This window comes from Jaculus jaculus, chromosome 9, assembly GCF_020740685.1.
Source record: "Jaculus jaculus isolate mJacJac1 chromosome 9, mJacJac1.mat.Y.cur, whole genome shotgun sequence".
In the NCBI taxonomy this organism is placed as follows: Eukaryota; Metazoa; Chordata; class Mammalia; order Rodentia; family Dipodidae; genus Jaculus; species Jaculus jaculus.
In genome coordinates, this window is record NC_059110.1 from 110,755,954 (window position 1) to 110,775,079 (window position 19,126).

Sequence of the window (19,126 nt, forward strand, 5' to 3'; positions counted from 1 at the left end):
GTTCTTGCAGCTGTGATACCACGTACCACTATTGAGGTTTAAAATGCTCCCCAATCGGTCACCTCAGCACTTTAACCACTGTATAACGGCAGGCAGTGTACCACGCACCCTTTCAAGTCAGCCATTACTGCTCCTATAAGCTGCAAACCCTGTAAACAGAAGCTCAGATAGGTCCTATATTTTAGCCAAAGCTTTTTTTTTTTGGTCACCCCAGGCTGGCCTTGAACACACAGCACTCCTGCCTCAGCCCCCTAAATGCTGGAATTACAACTGTGTACCACCATGCTGTGTTTCCAAAGTTCTTTCTGCTCAGCTCTTCTGCTGGTTTATTTGCAAAAAGTATGTTTTGAAATTTTCACTATCTGCAAATGGAGAGAGGGAAATGGGTATGCCAGGGCCACCTTGTGCATCTGGCTTTACATGGATATTGAGGAATCAAACTCAGGCCATAAGACTCTTTCAGACTAGGGCCTTAACCACTGATCCATCTTTCAAGCCCTGCAAAAAGCATTTTTATTTATATAGTCTGTTCCAAAAGAGGTTCCCATCCATTCCTGACCTTGTCTGGGATCATGCTGAGGGCCTTGGGGTCCTGAGGGCTGTGGCTGGGGGAGTGGGAGCAAAAGGAAGGATTTGTGGAGGGACCTCAAATACCTGTGTCTATAAGCCAGTGGCTCAGGTGACCAGCTAAGCTAAGTTGGTGACCTGAGCAGGGTGGGGCTAATGTTGCCCCTAGGAGAGGGACAAACCATGATATCCCTGGGCAACAGGAAGGGAGGGGACAGTCTCATACTGTAGCCCTGAGTCATGGCCACCCCATTTGGGTGCAGAGAGCAAGGTACCAGGCTGCAAGTACAGTGACCTGAAGCCCCCCACATCCCCTTCCCCAGCCATGAAAGGACATGGGCTGGCCCAAGCCTAGCCCTATTTAGGGTTACTTTAGCAGGACTTCTGCTCCTACTGGCCTGTTGGGGGCCAGTTTTTTTTTTTTTTTTTTTTTTTTTTAAGTTTTTTGATGTAGGGTCTCACTCTGGCCCAGGCTGACTTGGAATTCACTATGTAGTCTCAGGGTGGCCTTGAACTCACGGCAGTCCTCCTACCTCTACCTCCAGAGTGCTGGTTTGAAGGCACACGCCACCACACCCAGCTGTTGGCCTTTTTGTAGAGCCATTTCTCCACAGAGTGGTACAGACAGGTCCTGCACTGTATCTCGGCTTGGTCAGGGGCTGTCTTGTTTTCTGTGACTAATGGCATGTGGACTTGGCCAGCTGACTTCCAGCTATGTGCCTCTAGGCGTGCTTTGCTTCCTCAGTCCTGCGGCCCCGGGGTTATATTCTGGAAGTCTTGGGCCTTATAAACTTGCTTCGGGCTTCTGGTTCCTCCACAGTACCTGAGGACAGACTGGTTAATAACCCCACTTTACAGATGTGGAGACCAAGCCGGGCAGGCTGTCAGTGGTCCATCCTGGTTTCCATGATTCTACTCCTGTGCACACTGGAAGGGGAACAGGTCATGAGTCACTCTTCCTGCAGACTGATGTATCTATCTAGCTGGGAACAAGGGGGTTCCTTGAAGTGAGGCTGGGAGCTGCTGATGGGAGTAAACTTTACCTCCCTGGTATCCCCTTCCGCCTGGTGGCAGCTTGGAGGGCTCTCGTAAGAATCCTGGTCAGGGTGCTAGTCCATCCTGCTTCTCCATGGTGATTGGCTCCACAGTAGGGGCCTGGCCATCTGCTAAAAAAGTGAGATGCCTGTCTCATTCCCTTGACCTCCCCTGGGCCAATTGGGAGGCAGCCTTCGAGGTCCCTAGCCCTAGGACAGTGTATTCCTGCGTGTGTGTGTGTGTGTGTGTGTGTGTGTGTGTGTGTGTGTGAAAGTGGGTCATGGTCTGGATTCCGGAGAATGTTTTTCCTGGCAGGCCCCTGCGGGGGTGGGGGAGGCAGGGGCCCAGGCTGGGGCATGCAGCCTGGCTGGTGACAGTGCTAGGGCAGTTTGCCAATGCCTCCCAATTGTTGGGGAGGGAGTAGGGCTGTCATTTTAGGTGGCTTATAAGGAAGGGACCACCCTGTTCTGGTTTTCTGGGGGGTTATGTGGTAGGGTTATACACCTCATCAAGCAGTGGCAAGGAGCCTTAAAAGTGACTGTGTGAAGGGTTGGGGGCCTGTGGCACCTAGGTGGGGTTGAACCAAGCTCAGAGCAGCCAGCCCTTTCAGACTTCTAACTGGCCTTCTTCCCAAAGAGTATCTATCTCCCCCGTCTCCTTGTTAATATGCACGGTTAGATCTCTCCTTGTCAGGGAAAGTGGCCCGTTAAGAGGGTGGTTGCTCCCTGAAATTACCCTGGTGCCTAGTTGAAAAAGGTGGGATCAGGGAGATGGAGCCCAAATGTCTGAGCTCTTCTGTCCCCCTCCTCCATGTGTCTCAGAAGCACCTCTTAGTTTGGGAAACACGTTTCTTTGAAAAAAGTACTGCCTTGGGGGAATTCCTTGACAGGCAGCCAAGAACCAGTCCTACTGCTCTGGCACCTTCCTAGTTCTCCCTGGGTCCCTCCCTGGCCTCTGGCCACCTCCTTTGGTGGTCAGGAGTGTCTCCTATGCTGCACAGTTGGGCAGGGACAAGCAGTCAGCTCACCCAGTCAGCCTGGACTCTGGAGTCCTGGCCACTAGACTCTGGTTGGTTCTCATTCTGGACCCCAGGGTAATTTATCTCTCACTTGCATGGGTTGCCAGGGACCGTAACCTTTCCCAGGGAGGGGGGTCGCTTTGATCACATAATTTCTCCTCTCTTCACTTACCCTGTCCCTCCATGGGGCCACCTTGAATTGGTTCTGGTGGCTCAGTTTTAGACCCTTGGATTTATGGGATCTTACTTGTCCTTCAGTCTTCTGGAGCTGTGCTTGGGCTGAATGCACCCCGCCCTGCCCCTCTTCCCCTCCCACCCATCCCCACAGAGCCTCCATTGCCCAGCACCTACATTGAGGCTTTAGAGGTGCCAGGTGCTATACCAAGGAGATGGCAATGATGTGTTGTGAATCCTCCCCAGTCCCAGGAGGGGGGGCAGGTATTATCATGCACATTCCACGGACACAGAAATATATATGAGGGCTCCCAGGTGCAGGGCAGGGCACTGCCAAGGTCACACAGCTAGCTGGGCGGAGCTGTGATGTGCACCTGCAAGGCTTTGACACAAGGCTCTTTACTGCCTCAGAGGGAGGGGTGCTCTCCTATCCTTGTCCACTTGGGCATGGGAGAGGTTGCCCCCTCCATACGGTATGGGTGTGGCTCCAAGAGCTAGCTATAGAGTGCTCACGCGCTGGTCTGGTCAGGGCTCCCTGGGAAGCGAGAGGTGTCTGAGCTGGATCATCGTGGAAGGGGGCATTAAGTGGGGGGAGTAGAGACGTTGGGGGGAGCTCGGAGGGTCTGGTGTGTGGTTCTGGGTGCCTTCCTCAGGCTAGAGGAGCTGCCCCTTCCTGTTCTGCTGCTTAGCAACCGAGTGCCGCTTTGCATAAGCAATGAGGATTTTACAGCTCTGGGCAGGAGTGGTCTGGGGGAGGCGGGGCTGACTTTCTGGGGGCTGCTGCCTCCATCACTCCGTCATAAATGAGCTCGGGCCCCCTCCCTGCCCCCACTGCTTTATCCTCAGACCTGCCTTGTTCCTTCTGACAGCCAAGTGGTAGCCAAGTTGGGGGTTAGGGGGAGACTGGGGAGGGGGAAAGGCAGCGTCATTGGCTCTGACAGCCTATGACCTGGGATGCCCCTGCACACCAGGGGTGCCCACTCCCTTGGGCCTGGGACCCCCGGGGTGGAGAGCCTCTTGAGTACCCCTGCCTCTGGAAGTCCTGGTGTGTGATACGTGTTTTCCCTCTGTCTCCACCCAGTTCTGGCATAAAGCATGCTTCCATTGCGAGACCTGCAAGATGACATTGAACATGAAGAACTACAAGGGCTACGAGAAGAAGCCCTATTGCAACGCGTGAGTCCTGGGGGGTATGGGCTGGCTAGGGCTTGCCTCCTCAAGTTCTTCCTTCCCTTTCAATAATGCCAAGGTGCCAGGGGGGGGTAGCGGCTCATGTCTTTTTGCGAGGCAGAGGTAGGAGAATTGCTGTGAGTTCGAGGCCACCCTGAGCTTACATAGTGAATTTCAGGTCAGAGTGGGACCTTAACCTTGAAAAGCCAAAAAAAAAAAAAAAAAAGATCCAAACAATCAATACTGCCAAGATGATATAGTGAGCACTCTCCTCATACCCTGTTTGATACACTGTGATCATATCATGCCTTCACAGCAGAGGCCTCTTATTGTTCCCATTTTACAGATGAGAAAATAGGCTTGGGAACTTTCTCAGCTAGGCTAGCTGGAGGCTTAGGCTTGTTCACAACCAGTGTCTGGACAGTAAAACCAGCTGGGGTTGTGGGGGTGGGGACGGGAACGGCCACTGCATACTGCTGCTGGAGGGATGCTGCGCGGCCTTGTCCAATGTCAGCTTCTTTTGTGTCAGGGCTCTGGGGCTCAGGGATGTGAGGGTGTGGTTCTCCCCTTTGTCTCCTCTCATTCTTACTCCTTATAACAGAAGTTGGTATCTTTCTCCTGTCACCTGGGCACTTACTGGACCTTGATGGCTCTTTTTCCTTGAAGACTGTGGAACCCTGGCTTTCTGGTGTTCATTTATTTTATTTTATTTCCTGGTTTTCTGAGGTAGGGTCTCACACTTAGCTCAGGCTGACCTGGAATTCACTCAGTCTCAGGGTGGCCTCGAACTCTCTGCAATCCTCCCAGCTCTGCTTCCCAAGTACTGGGATTAAAGGCAAGTACTGGGATTAAAGGCATGCGCCATCATGCCCGGCTTCTGGTGTTCATTTCTTTTTTTTTTTTTAATTAATTAATTAATTTATTTATTTGAGAGCGACAGACACAGAGAGAAAGACAGATAGAGGGAGAGAGAGAATGGGCGTGCCAGGGCTTCCAGCCTATGCAAACGAACTCCAGACATGTGCGCCCCCTTGTGCATCTGGCTAACGTGGGATCTGGGGAACCAAGCCTCGAACCGGGGTCCTTAGGCTTCACAGGCAAGCGCTTAACCGCTAAGCCATCTCTCCAGCCCTGGTGTTCATTTCTTGAAAAGTGTGTGGCCTGGCCTAGACAGCTCCTTTCCCTGGGAGGCCATGGATACTGTTTCTTGCTTTTTTTTATTGAGTGTAGCCAGTTTGGTCTGGGCCCCTTGTTCCCTAAGTCCCATGGCCTGATCTGCTGGAGGGCTAGATAGGTCATTGTTTTTCACTCCAGTGACACACCACTCATCCCATCCCCTGCAGTTTCAGAGAGCGCCTCAACCCTGCGTCTTCAAGGTAACCTCCTAGGTAGGAAGTGCACACTCAAGTGTCAGGTCCAGGTACATGCTACGGGGCTCACAGCCTCCTGCAGAGTGGAGCTTTATGTAAGTACTGGGGAATCGAACCCCGGCAAGTCATTTTCAAGTATTTGGCACAATTGGTAATGAAATAAATTTAAGATCTGCTTTGAGTCCAGTATTTTTTTTTTTTTGAGGTTTCATGTAGCCCAGGCTGGCCTTGAAGTTGCTGTGTGGTTGAAGGTGACCTTGAACTTCTTATCCTCCTGCCTTAGCTACACACACACACACACACACACACACACACACACACACACATTTATTTATTGAGACAGGGTGTCCTATATCCCAGGCTCGCTTCAGAGCTTGCTATGTAGAGGAGACTGGCTTTGAACTCCTGATCCTTCATCTTTACCTCCTGAATGCTGGGATTATAGATGTATATCATCATGCCCAGCTAGGCTCTTTAAATCTTTTTTTTTTTTTTAATGTTTTTAATAGGGCTGGAGGGGGCTGGAGAGATGGCTTAGCGGATAAGCACTTGCCTGTGAAGCCTAAGGACCCTGATTCGAGGCTCAGTTCCCCAGGACCCATGTTAGCCAGATGCACAAGGGGGCGCATGCATCTGGAGTTCGTTTGCAGTGGTTGGAGGCCCTGACACACCCATTCTCTCTTTCTCTCTCTTTCTCCCTCTGCCTCTCTCTGCCTGTCTCTCTTAAATAAATAAATAGTAGGGCTGGAGGGATGGCTCAGTGGTCAAAGCATTATCCTGCAAAGCCAAAGCACCCAGGTTCAATTCCCCAGGACCTACATAAGCCAGAGGCACAGGTGATGCATGCTTCTGGAGTTTGTTTGCAGTGACTGGAGGCCCTAGCATGCCCATTCTCTCTCTTCCTCTTTCTCTATCTCTAATAAATGAAATAAATTAATTAATTCAAGTAAAAATGTTTTATAAACGTGGGGAGGTGGTGCACACCTTTATTCCCAGCAGTAGGGAGGCAGAGGTAGGAGAATCACCATGAGTTCAAGGCCACCCTAAGACTACATAGTGAATTCCAGGTTAGCCTGGGCTAGAGTGAGATCCTACCTCGAAAAAACAACTCCCCGCCCCTCCAAAGTTTTTATTTATTTGAGAGAGAGAAAGAAAAAAGATCATGCCATGAGCATGCTAGGGCCTTTTGCTACTGCAAACTTCACAAGCATGTACCTCTTTGTATATCTGGCTTTTCTGAGTACTGGGGAATTGAACCTGGGCCATTGGGCTTTGCAGGAAAGTGCCTTTAACTGTTGAGCCATCTCTCCAGCCCTAACTCATGTTTTTTAAAATTCTCTCAAGAGCCGGGTGTGGTGGCGCACGCCTTTAATCCCAGCACTTGGGAGGCAGAGGTAGGAGGATCGCCATGAGTTCAAGGCCACCCTGATATGACAGAGTTAATTCCAGGTCAGCCTGGACCAGGGTGAGACCCTACCTTGAAAAACAAAAACAAAAAAATTCTCTCAAGAGGCTCTTTGCAGCTGAAGTTTACCAGGAAGGGGAAGCTAGGAACTTGTTTAAATGGGAGCTTTAGCCCGTTTGAGGAATAGCTGTCTTTCGTTTAGCCATTCCTAATCCCCACTTCATGCCCTGGCCCCATCTCCTTGGAGGTTTGAACATTTATCACTCATTGCCCCTTGCTTCTATATGCCAACCTGTGCCAGGTGCTGGGGAACTAATCTCTGATTTAATCTGAAACCCAAGAGACAATATGACCATTGTCCCTTCTGAAAGATGGGCACCGGGCCGACTGGGATAGAGGAGAGGCCACAACTCTTCTGGTCCTCTCTAGCCCGCCATTCTGATTTCCACTGTTCCTCAGACCCCCGGCAGCCCCTCCCAGCCCCAGGGGAAATGGGACATTCTTTGAATTCTTAAGGACTCACACAAGCCCTGATTCTCTGCCACTTCCTCCCTCCTTTGGGGAGTGGGGTGGGGTTCAAGAAAAGCCATGGCACTTAACCTCTTAACTGCTGGACTACTTCAGACTGAGCTCCCAGCCTCCTTTGGGGCAACCTTCAAGCAGCCACTCCCTGACCGAACTCTTGCTGAATTGCGGAGCCCTATGGGTAACCAAGTCTGACACTTCTCTTCCCTTCCGAAGACTCCAGCAGTCCACCGAGTGAGCAAGGGAGCTGGAGAAACTAGTCGGGCTTTTTCAATCTGTTATGTCCTTCGCCTAGTGCCAGAGTTCCTGCTCAGGTCTTGGGGAGACTGGTGACAGCTGGGGCTCTGGGAGAGGCAGAAGATGAAGTTTCACTCCCTGGGTGCTGCTTCCCACCTGTGAGTGAGTCACTAACACTCCTGTCTCTTGTCATCTCTTGTCCCTCTCCTGGCATCCAGCCAGAGAAGTAGGGTGACCTCTCCCTTTGCCCCCAGCCTTTACAGCCCTAGCCAGGTGACCTTTGGCCTCGGATCCAGTGGGTGTTTGCTGGAAGGCCGTGGAGGAGGCCTGGGGACTTAGTTGTGTACCCCAGCAGTACTTCACTCTACCTATAGCAGCTGATGTCCGAGGTTGCTGCTCCTTGCTGGCTCTGCTAGCCCTCCTTGTTGGTGGAGCTGTCCGCTGAGCTCAGTGTGCCCAGCTAGAGGGAATGGGTGGCTGTTGCACCAGTCTGAACTGGGTATCCCCTACCTAGCTACGGCTAGGCCAGGATCCACAGGGGCAGGTGGTATTTTCTGGCATTTTGCCAGGGTTCAGGGCCACCCAGTATGTAAGGGTGTGAGTCTCTTGTGCCCAGAAGCCTCTGTACTCTGCCCGTCCCTGGGCCCAAGGGCAGCAAGGATCTTACTGGGGGAAGACAAGATAAGAGAGAAAAGGTGAAAGCTGCTTTTCTTGCCCTTCTGTCTTTCTGGAGACTGAGCTTCAAGTGTTAGAAAGTAACTGTAAAGTGAAAAGGCTGATTCTGTCTGTCTCCCTGCCAGACTTGTTTGGGGTTAAGGCCCGGGTTGTGAGCACAGGCCAGAGCTCTCAGCCGGCCAGCTGGCATGATAGGCCACATATGTTCAGTTACACATGGGTTCACAGCGTCCTTAGACACGTGCTTGGGTGCTGAGCGGCCTACAGTTTTTCCTCACAGACGGACCCCAGATGATCTGGTGACTCTGTGGTGAGGTAGAGGCCACATTCTTGCTTGCACAATAGTTCAAGAACCCTTGCTCATCATTTTTTTTTTTTTTTAAGTTTTTCAAGGTATGGTTTCTGGCTGACCTGGCATTCACTCTAATCCCAGGCTGGCCTCGAACTCACAGCTATCTTCCTACCTCTACCTTCTTAGTGCTGGGATTAAAGGCATGTGGCACCATGCCAGGCATCATCAATTCTTTCCCAGTGGGTGAGGTGAGCCTCCTTTGTTGGCTAGAGAAATATTTATGCCCTGGACTATTTGTTTTGCAAATTGGATCCTCTGAGCCCTGGCACGTTCAAACCTACTTCACTGTATCCAGGCTGAGCGAGGTAGGAGTGGGGATGAACTGTGCCCGCTGTGAGAGCCTTTCTAGGAACCAGCCCTTGGGACGTCAAGTGTGGCCAGGTTCGGCCTTCAGTTGGTGTGGACTGTGGAGTGAGGGTCGGACCTGAGCGCTGTGATCTCTGCCCTTTCCCTAGGCCTAAGCGGCGGGCGAAGGTAGGGTCTCTCACTAGATTCCAGCCAGCTGATTCCAACCCCAGTGTGAGTGTTTTTGGTGTGAGTGTGTGTATGTATGCATGTATGGTTGAATACATGTGCACACACCTACAGAGGAGGAGGAAGAGGTCAGTCAGGCCTCCTTCTCTAGCATACATTATTTCCTTAAGTCTCTCTCACCGAATCTGGAGCTGTATTTTGGGTAAACTCCCTGGCCAGTGAGCCTCAGCCATCTTCCTGGCCTCAGTGCTGAGCTTAGAGGTGTGCATGGCCAACACAGCTCCCCACCCCCACCCCCAGGTAGGGTCTTATTCTAGCCCAGGGTGACCTGGAATTCACTCTGTAGTCCTAGGCTGGCCTTGAACTCATGCTGATCCTCATACCTCTGCCTTCTTAGTGCTGGGATTAAAAGCATGATTATTTTATTTTATTTATTTATTTATTTTGGTTTTTCAAGGTAGGGTCTCACTGTAGCCCAGGGTGACCTGGAATTCACTATGTAGTCTCAGGGTGACCTCAAATCACAGAGAAAGGTGTGTGCCACCACGCCCGGCTCTGTTCCTCCTTTTAAGAAGTATTTTATTTATTTAATTATCTGAGAGAGAGAGAGAGAGAGAGAGAGAGAGAGAATGGGCATGCCAGGGCTTCTAGCCACTACAAACAACCTCTAGACACATGCAACACCTTGTGCATCTGGCTTAGGTGGGTCTTGGAGAATTGAACCTGGGTCCTTTGGCTTTGCCAAGCAAACATCTTAACTGCTAAGCCATCTCTCCAGCCACCCTCTATGTGTGTGTGTGTGTGTGTGTGTGTGTGTTTCAAGTAGGGTTTCACTCTAGCCCAGGCTGACCTGGAATTCACTAGGTACTCTCAGGGTGGCCTCAAACTCATGGCAATCTTCCTACCTCTGCCTCCCAAATGCTGGTATTAAAGGCTGGTATTAAAGGCATGCACCACCACACCTGGCTCCTCTTTTTTTTTTTAAAGTATTTTATTTATTAATTAGAAAGAGAGAGGATGGGCGTGTCACTGCCTCTAGCCACTGCAAAGGAATTCCAGACACATGTGCCACCTTGTGTATCTGGCTTATGTGGAGGATCAAACCTCGGTGCTTAGGCTTCACTAAGCCATCTCTCCAGCCCCAATTCTGTTCCTTTTAGTGGGAAAATTGAATCACATGTCATAGGGAGCTGGGGTGGGGTAGCACCGGAGGAAGGAGTGTGTGTATAGTATATTTGATTTGGGGAGGCAAGCAAAAACAGGCAGCCATGGTATTCCGGGACAGCCACCAGACAGCCCCTATGCCTCTCTCACCTCCATGTCCGCTATACACAGAGATGTCAGCACCTCAAGGAACCTTGGGGATCACTAGTCCTTCTGACATCGCCCCTCCCATTTTACCAATAAGGAAACCGGGGCCCTGTGTTTTCCTCTCTTCATTCAACTTGGCAGAATCTTTTCTCTTTAATTGTTGCCAACAGGGTAAAGCACACTTTTCACTGTAGTTCCTTTTCATTTATCTGTAATCCCTAAGGGCTGGTAAATTCTTCCTCCTGGCTGTCCTTAATCTTTTTGACTGCTCATTTTTTCCCTCTAGTCAAACAATGTTTCTTTGTTGCTGACTGTCCTTACCACTTCAGCCCCTTAGGCCTGGGGTGGGGGGCACTGGTGAGAAAAGGGTTAGCGGAGCCAGCCCTCCACCCTCCTGCGGGCAGTGTTCCCAGCCGGGGCTTTGGGAATGAGCTGCTCTAACCGGAGGCAGGATGTTAGAGCTGGTGGGTTATTTTCCTCCCCCTTTTGGTTAAAACCAAAAGCTCCTTGTTATTTTTGTTGATGTATTTTTCTTCTTCCTTGAACACAAAGCTGTGGGTTTTTTAAAAAAATTATTGTTATTTTTATTTACTAAAAAAAATTTTTTTTTTGGTGTTTCGAGGTAGGGTCTCACGCTAGTCCAGGCTGACCTGGAATTCACTATGGAGTCTCAGGGTGGCCTTGAGCTCACGGCAATCCTCCTACTTCTGCCTCCTGAGTGTTGGGATTAAAGGCGTGCGCCACCAGGCCTGACTTCAAAGCTGTGGTTTTTGAAGGGGGCAGTTCCAGCTTGGAAGGTTGGTTGATGGTCTATGCAGAAATGGGGAGATGGGCTTTCAGGATCTCTGGCCTGTCTTCATGCTGCCTCTGGGATGTAGCTCACAGTAGGACTGAAAGAGAGTGAGGCTGCTGCTATCCGCGTCACCTAGGAGCCAGGATACCTTGCAGCTTCCCAGGGTCCTCCCTGCCCTGGAGTCCTTCCATACAGTGCTATGACTCAGAGATACTTGGGAGCAAACCTCCCTTCTCTTGGGACAGAGGCCACTTCTGTATCCCTTAGGTCATTGCCTGGCTGCTGCGTGCCAGGATTCTTCCCTGCCCCTTCTCACCCAGCCCCCAGTTTCCTGTCCCAGCAGGCCGTCTCCCTGCCCTTCTGTCCTCTAGGGCCACCGCAGGCCTGTGGAAGGGCCTCTGCATAGGGCCCCACCCTCTGGGGATGATTAACAAGGGGCTAAGCCCAGGCTGGCCCAGGAAGAGACTCTTTGGACTCAGCTCTTTTCGAGAGCCACCCATCCCTTGTCCCCAGTCTGTTGTAAGCCTGGGGCTCCAGCCATGTTAGTGTGCACAGACACGCTGCACACGCACATCTTAGTGTGCACAAACATGCTGCACGCGCACGTGACCCTTGATCTGAAGGTCAAGGGCCGCTGTAGCTTCAAGGGGAAGGAAAAGGTAGGCATTCTAGCGGTTGTTTCTGGAAGGAGGTCACATCTGTTGGAGTCCTCTTGAAAGCCTGTCATGTTGCAGGGAAGGACGCAATACTGGTCCTCCTATGTCCTCTCTTCCAGAACCAGCCCTAAGCACCTGTGTCCGTCACCTCAGTTGTCCACAGCGATCTTGCCTAGGCCCCCATAGGCTTCTCTTCGGTTGAGGACGCTCTCACAGTCCGTGTCTTCCCCCGCCCTCGTGCCCTGTAGACCCCTGTCATCTCTCCCTCTCTCCCTCCCTTTCTCTCTCTGCTCTCCTGCCTGGAGCTGAAGATGAGGTTGCCATGGGAACCTGAAGCTCAGTGAGCAGAGGAAGGGAAAGGCAGGACAGGCAAGGTTGTCTTGCTTGGGCTGGGGGCTGTCAGCCCTGGCTCACCTCTGCCTCTGCCTCTGCCTCTGCCTCTGCCTGGGGTTGGGCGCTGTGTGAATAGCAGGAGGTTGGAGCTTCTTTTTTTTTTTTTTTTTTTAATTTTTATTTATTTATTTGAGAGCAACAGACACAGAGAGAAAGATAGAGGGAGAGAGAGAAAATGGGCGCGCCAGGGCTTCCAGCCTCTGCAAACGAACTCCAGACGCGTGCGCCCCCTTGTGCATCTGGCTAACGTGGGACCTGGGGAACTGAGCCTTGAACCGGGGTCCTTAGGCTTCACAGGCAAGCGCTTAACCGCTAAGCCATCTCTCCAGCCCTGGAGCTTCTTAATTTAGTTACTCTGATGCACGGTAAAGTCTTTCCCTCTGATCACTTCAGAGTCAACATCTAGTCTGGCTCACTGCCTCACCCACTTCCTTTTTTTATTTTTATTTTTTGTTTGTTTGTTTGTTTGTTTCTGGTTTCTTGAGGTAAGAGTCTTGCTCTAGCCCAGGCTGACCTGGAATTCACTAGTCTCAGGCTGGCCTCGAACTCACAACAATCCTCCTACCTCAGCCTCCCCAGTGCGGGAATTAAAGGTATACACGAGCCATGTCCGGCTTCCCACTTACTTTTTTTTTTAATTTTTAAATTTTTTTTTGTTTTTATTTATTTATTTGAGAGCGACCGACAGAGAGAAAGAGGCAGAGAGAGAGAGGGAGAGAGAGAGAATGGGTGCGCCAGGGCTTCCAGCCACTGCAAATGAACTGCAGATGCCTGCGCCCCCTTGTGCATCTGGCTAACGTGGGTCCTGGGAATCGAGGCTTGAACTGGGTTCCTTAGATTATATAGGCAAGTGCTTAACCGGTAAGCCATCTCTCCAGCCCCCACTTCCTTTTTGATGAGGGGCTGAGATGGGGATAGTGGTGGCTTCAAAGAGCCCTACTTGAAGCACTTGCTGCATGTGGGGTGGGCTCCTGAGACCTTTAGGATAACACGCAGAAGGACAGGGTGGGTGGAGGAAGTGTGTGAATATGGTGGGTTCTTTTGCCAGTGTGCACCTGCTGGCTCCGGGTACAGGGGATGGACTTATTGAAACACAGGGCACGTCTGTATGTTCAGCCTGTGTGAGGCAGAGGCAGTGTATGTAGGAGCTGCAGAACCACAAAGGGGGTGTGCTGTCACATGTCTGGGTGTCCTTGAGCCACTGGAGCTGGCCTAACCTTTTCAGTCTATATATTCCATCAAATGGGAAACTGCAGGGTTTGCCAACTGGCCTATGTGGGCATCTGTTGGCTGAGTCCCTGTCTCTAGCCCAGCAGCCCCCCCCACCCAGTCTGCCTTCCCCCAGTTCTCAGAATTATGCCCTTCAAATGTAACCAGAGCTGCCTGGGAGTCCCCTCCAGCAGCCTCTCACTTTTGCCATATGTATCTTTACTGATAGATGTTCTGCTTCAGAGTGGGCCCACTTTGTGTGGAAGGTTGTCTCTGAAGTCCTCCTTCCCAGGGCTTCAAGACCCCCTTGTTCTAGAGATTTTACTTCCATCCCTTTTGTTCCTTTCTGTCTTTTTGTTTTATTTTGTTTTGTTTTCAGAGTAGGATCTCGCTGTAGCCCAGGCTGACCTAGAATTCACACTATAGTCTCAGGGTGATCCTCCTACCTCTGCCTCGTGAGTGCTGGGATTAAAGGCGTGTGCCACTACGCCCGGCTCCTTTCTGCCTTGAATCTATGAACAGACTCCCATTTATTTCTCCCCTGCCCTAGATCTACACAGGCATTTTGGATGGGTTCCTGAGCTGTGGGTGGTCTGGCAGCATGGAGCTGGGCCAGGCCTGGGCTTGGACCCTGCCCTTGCCCCTCCTTCATCCAGGGGCCATTGCTTTTGCCAGCTGAAGGCACCTGGGTTTGTTTTTCTCCTCCTGTTTGTTCTACTCCTCCATCTGCTCGGGGGGCTGCTTATTTGACTGACCTGGGTGGCCAAGACCAAGGGTGGCATTGTCTAGCTTCAGGATAGTGACACAACCCTCCGGGAGAAAAGGACTTGCCAAAGTCACCCAGAAATTCAGCGGCCGAGCCAGAGTCCAATACCGTGGCCTTCTAGTAATACCCTTCCCCTTGGTTGAATTCTCCACACCCCCAAGTCCTAACCCTTCACAAGTGGCCCAAGGGGATGCTGTGTGTTTACAGGGTGGTGTGGATGGCTGGGGAACATTCCAGGTTTGGTGAGATCCCAGTCAGGTAGCCTGCCCTTAGGCATGGCAGCCAGCCCACATGGGACATGCCTGGAAAGAGGCCACAGTGGGCCACCTATCTTTTTTATCTGTGGCTGGTTTCCAGTGGGTCAAGTTTCTGCACTGGTCACAGCTGTAGTGGGTGTGGTCACCCAGAGCTAAACATGGCCAGACCTCAGGTTTCTGCTTGAAGATGCCACCCACCAGGCCCTGAGATAGTTGGGGCCCATGTGGACCCCTAGCACACACACAGAGACGGCTGCGATGCAGGCTGCCTTTCCTCTAGTTGACGTGCTGGGGGATCTCATGGGGGTGCAAGGGGCTATAGGTCCTGGCATAGCTTCAATGCCTGGGGTGACTTTTTTTTTTCCGAGGTAGGGTCTCACTCTAGCCCAGGCTGACCTAGAATTCACTATGGAGTCTCAGGCTGGCCTCGAACTCACGGCGATCCTCCTGCCTCTGCCTCAGTGCTGGGATTAAAGGCATGCTCCACCACACCTGGCCTGGGGTGACATTTGTTTATTCAGTGTTGGGGGCAGGCTTATGGGTATTATAGCCAGTGTCCCCTTGCCAGTGTTTGACACACTCTCCTGTTGCTATTGTCCACCTTATGTTGGCCGGGGGGTGCTGTCCACTCTCTGCTCATGCCGTTGTTTTCCCCTGCCATCATGGAGCTTCCCCTCGAGTCTGTAAGCCAAAATAAGCCCTTTTTTCCCCAAAGCTGCTCTTGGTCGGGTGATTTCTGCCAGCAACGCGAACCTGACTGCAACAGGAAACCTAAGTAAATCAATGAGCAAGAGACCAAAAAGTCCTTCTCCTCATGGAGAAGTGGAGAAAAGAGAAAAGAGCAAAGATAGGATGAACCTGAGTGCTGGAGAGGAAGTGATCAGTTCCTGGCTGCAGATACACACCACGGAGACAGCCTGCTGGGCTCTGGGCCGCCTTCCCTCCTGCCGCACCCACAGCCTTTTTTTTTTTTTTTTTTTGGTGATGGGTTCAAGACTGTGGTTTGCCCCGTGTTGGGAGATGAGGCAGTTAATCATGAGTGCAGGTTGGTTTGTGCTACTTCGTGTCTGTGCACCTCAGCCACACTGTTCTTTTTTGTTCTCTGTGGTTACCATGTACCGTGCTGGCCTTGAACTCCCAGCCATCCTCCTACGTCTGCTTCCCCTGTGCTTGGAGGAAAGGCGTGTGCTTTGGCCACACTGTTTAACTTCTCTGGCCTCAGTTCCCTTGTCTGTCTGAAGTGGCCAGTGACAGTACTTCCCACATAGAGAGTGGTCACGCAGACTTGATGAACAAAGATGTATAAGCACTTAGGACAGAGCAATGTTGACTGTTATTCCCTGTTATCTGGAGCTGACTGGCCTCAGGCTGTCACCCCATTCAGCCTCCAAACAGGGCCAGGTCGACCCTCTGAACCACCACCTTGGTATCTGCATCCGAACGTTTCTCTCACCACTTCCCACCTGAAATCACAGCATTTCTGGCATGGACTCCTGGCCTGCTGTGTCTTGCCCTTTTAGCCAGCCCAGGCGGCCTCAGAGAAGCCCTTGCCTCCCCTCAGCTTTGGCAGTGGACTGGGGCTGCCCAGTGCTAAAAGAAGTCCAGAGGTCCCTACACCTTCCCTAGTGTGACATCCACTCTGTGTTTTTTTTTTTTTTGTTCTGCAGACACTACCCCAAGCAGTCCTTCACCATGGTGGCTGACACCCCTGAAAACCTCCGTCTCAAGCAACAGAGCGAGCTTCAGAGTCAGGTGAGGAGGAGGCCGAGTCTGCCTCTGGTGGCGGGGAGGGCTGCTGTAACAGGATTGGGCAAGGGTCTCTTCCTCTGTGGCCACTCAGCGATTGCTGAAATCCTAGGCATGTTCGGTCTCCTTGCACCCACTCTGCCTGTTACTTCATACTTCCCGACTTCTACAGAGGAGCCAGAAGAGGGGCCCCCTTCCTATTGAAAGTGGATGTTGGGCTCCTCTGGGGCCCTCAGAATCCGCCTCCTCCAGGAGGCCCATCCTCTCCAGGAAGCTGGCCCCTGCCTGTCCTGTCATCCCCACCCACCACAGAAGAGTGGCTAGGGGCTGACCAGGAACTTGCCAATCTGAGCTCCAGTGCAGCCTTGTCCTCAAACCTACACCCCTTCAGGGGAGGGCAGATGTGAAAGGGCCTGCCCTTTGCTCACCAGCCTTTCCTGAGCCCTGATGTGGGAGGAGCCCTGCAGGCCCCTGCCGAAGGAAAGGAAGTGTGTTCCTGGCCCAGGGAGAGCTCAGTTCTTCCGGGACACTGAGCATTAAGCCAGGGATTTGGAACTGTGAGTCATTAAAAATGAACCGCAGTGGTCTGGAGAGATGGTTCAGTGGTAAGGGCACTTGTCTGTAAAGCCTGATGATCCAGTTTTGATTCCCTTGCAAAGCCAGAGGCACAAAGTAGTGCATGCATCTGGAGTTCATTTGCAGTGGCAGGCGGTCCCAGTGCACCCAGTTGTTGCCCCCCCCACTCTCTTTCTCTACCTCTTTTTTTTTTTCTCTCTCTTGCTCAAATTAATAATAAATAACCATGTCTAGTACCAGCCTGGCCTTTAGAGAGGTGGGGCTTAAGTAAAGCTTAAAGGCTTAAATGAAATGAAAGAATGTGAATAGGAGAATTTACCAAGTAGGCAGGTTCCCAGGAAGGTGCCACCTGCGCCATAGGGGGTGCCCTGCTGCTGATGCTCCTCCTTTAAAATTTTTTTTTTTTAATTTTTATTAACATTTTCCATGATTATAAAATATATCCCATGGTAATTCCCTCCCTCCCCACCCCCACACTTTCCCATTTGAAATTCCATTCTCCATCATATTACCTCCCCGTTACAATCATTGTAATTACATATATACAATATCTAAAAAATTTTTAAATATCTATTTATTTTTAGAGAGAGAGGGAGAAAGAAAGAATGGGTACACCAGGGCCACCTGATGCAAACGAACTTCAGATGCGCGCATCATTCATGCGTGTACTAGGGAATCAAACCCAGGCTGTCAGGGCTTTGCAAGCCAGGTGCCTTTAACCACTGAGCCATCTCTCCAACCATGGTTTGGTTGTTTTGAGACCTGGACTCACCTAGTCACCATTCGTCTGAAACTTGTTCGGTAGTTAATGATGGCCCTGAACTCCTGGCCCTCCTGCTTCCAACTCTCAAGTGTTAGAATTATAGGCCTGTGCCACTAAGTCTGGCTCCTGATGCTAGGTCTCCCTACCTCCCTCAAGGAGAACCAGTCCCACCCCTCCTGGGCTGGGCCCTCTGGGCACACTCAACTCAGTCGTCCCCATAGCCCTGTGAGGAGATTGCTGCTTTCCCGTGGCGCAGATGAGGTAAATGAGGCTCAGAGACTTTTCAGAGACCTGCTGGGCTTGGGCAGGTAGTAATAACTCAGAAGTCTCCAGGTGTTAGCCCACCTTACCACAGCGCTGTGCAGTTGGAGGGTCACTCCACTGTGTGCAAGAGAAAGGAGGTGCTAACACTTTGGGGTTTCTTGTTTGTTTGCTTGCTTCTTGGTTGGTATTTTCGAGGTAGGGTCTCACTGTCACTCAGGCTGACCTGGAAACTCACAGCTATCCTCTACGTCCGCCTCCCAAGTGCACCACCAGTCCTGGCTAGGACTTAGTGCAGAGTGCTACCACATACCAACACATCCTTCCTGGTGTTCTTTTCCTTTTGTTTTTCGAGACAGTCTCATGTAGCTCAGGCTGGTCTCAAACTTACTGTGTAGCTGAGTTCCTATTCCTCCTGCCTCTACTTTATGAATAATGGGATTGCAGGCACTATCATACCTGCCTTCTTATGGTTTTTATCTACTCCCCAAAGAGCACAGCCTCCCCCTTAACAGACACCATACCCCCTTATGTTGCTGAGAACTTGTAGAGTGTCACTTTTGCTTTTTGCCATTGAGATGACTCCAGCAGGCAGGCGAGAGAGACAGGCTAACATTCCTACGAGTCAGGGGACTGAGGCTGAGAGAGGCCCAGGACTCCTGCCTGTCGACACACGTGGCGCGTGAGTCCCATTCTGAGATTTAGCCTCTGGTCTTTTCACCCGTGCACGCGTGTGGGGTCCTTAACCTGCCCAGCCCCTGATGTGGCCCGAGGCTTGGGTTTCCTGTGACTTTCATCGCACAAGGGGCAGCCAGTTTGCCCTTCAGCTGCGGCCTGCACCTGTCCCCACCCACTGGGACCTGGACGCTGCAGTTCCTGGGGGAGCTGTTAGGTACAGGAGGCTGCTAGCTGAGGGGGGCAGGTCCACCAGGCAGAAAAGGGGAGGAAGTCCAGTGGCCAGCTGCCTGTACCACGCCCTAATTGGAAAGCCACTGGGACCAGGAATAGAGATGGCCAAAGGGGCTTGGGCACACGGTGTTGGGAGGGGGCACAAACCTGGGAAAGGTGCAGGGCTGAGGCAGGGAGGTGTGCACAAGGGAGAGTCTTTTCTCTTTGTCTCTCTCAGACACACACACACACACACACACACACACACACACACACACACACACACACTGTTCTGAGGAGGAGAAATTTAAACGCTTTGCTTTTGTTAGTTCTACAACAGCTTGGCTGCTGCTCTTTTGGCTCCTGGAAGCTGATCCCTGAAGGGCGATTCTATAGGGGAAATCCTCCCTGTTCTGCCCTCTGCCGTGGGCAAGGAGTGGGGCTGGGGCTTGCTGCTGGCAGGGTCATTTGTGCGTCCTGCGCAGGACGTGGGTGGCTCATCCGC

At 51.6% G+C, this 19,126-nt stretch overlaps 1 protein-coding gene across 3 annotated transcripts in view; it reads left to right on the forward strand.

The window, feature by feature from the left end:
• Window positions 1–19,126, forward strand: part of Lasp1 (LIM and SH3 protein 1) — a 56,597-nt gene that overhangs the window by 2,893 nt on the left and 34,578 nt on the right. For 2 of the 3 annotated variants that reach the window (XM_004655488.2, XM_045158694.1), the window contains exons 2-3: window positions 3,876–3,970; window positions 16,055–16,139. In XM_004655488.2, coding sequence (XP_004655545.1) covers window positions 3,876–3,970; window positions 16,055–16,139 — 180 coding nt within the window. Of the gene's footprint in view, window positions 1–3,875; window positions 3,971–16,054; window positions 16,140–19,126 lie in introns of those variants that run through there. The other variant, XM_045158695.1, reaches the window with a different exon arrangement.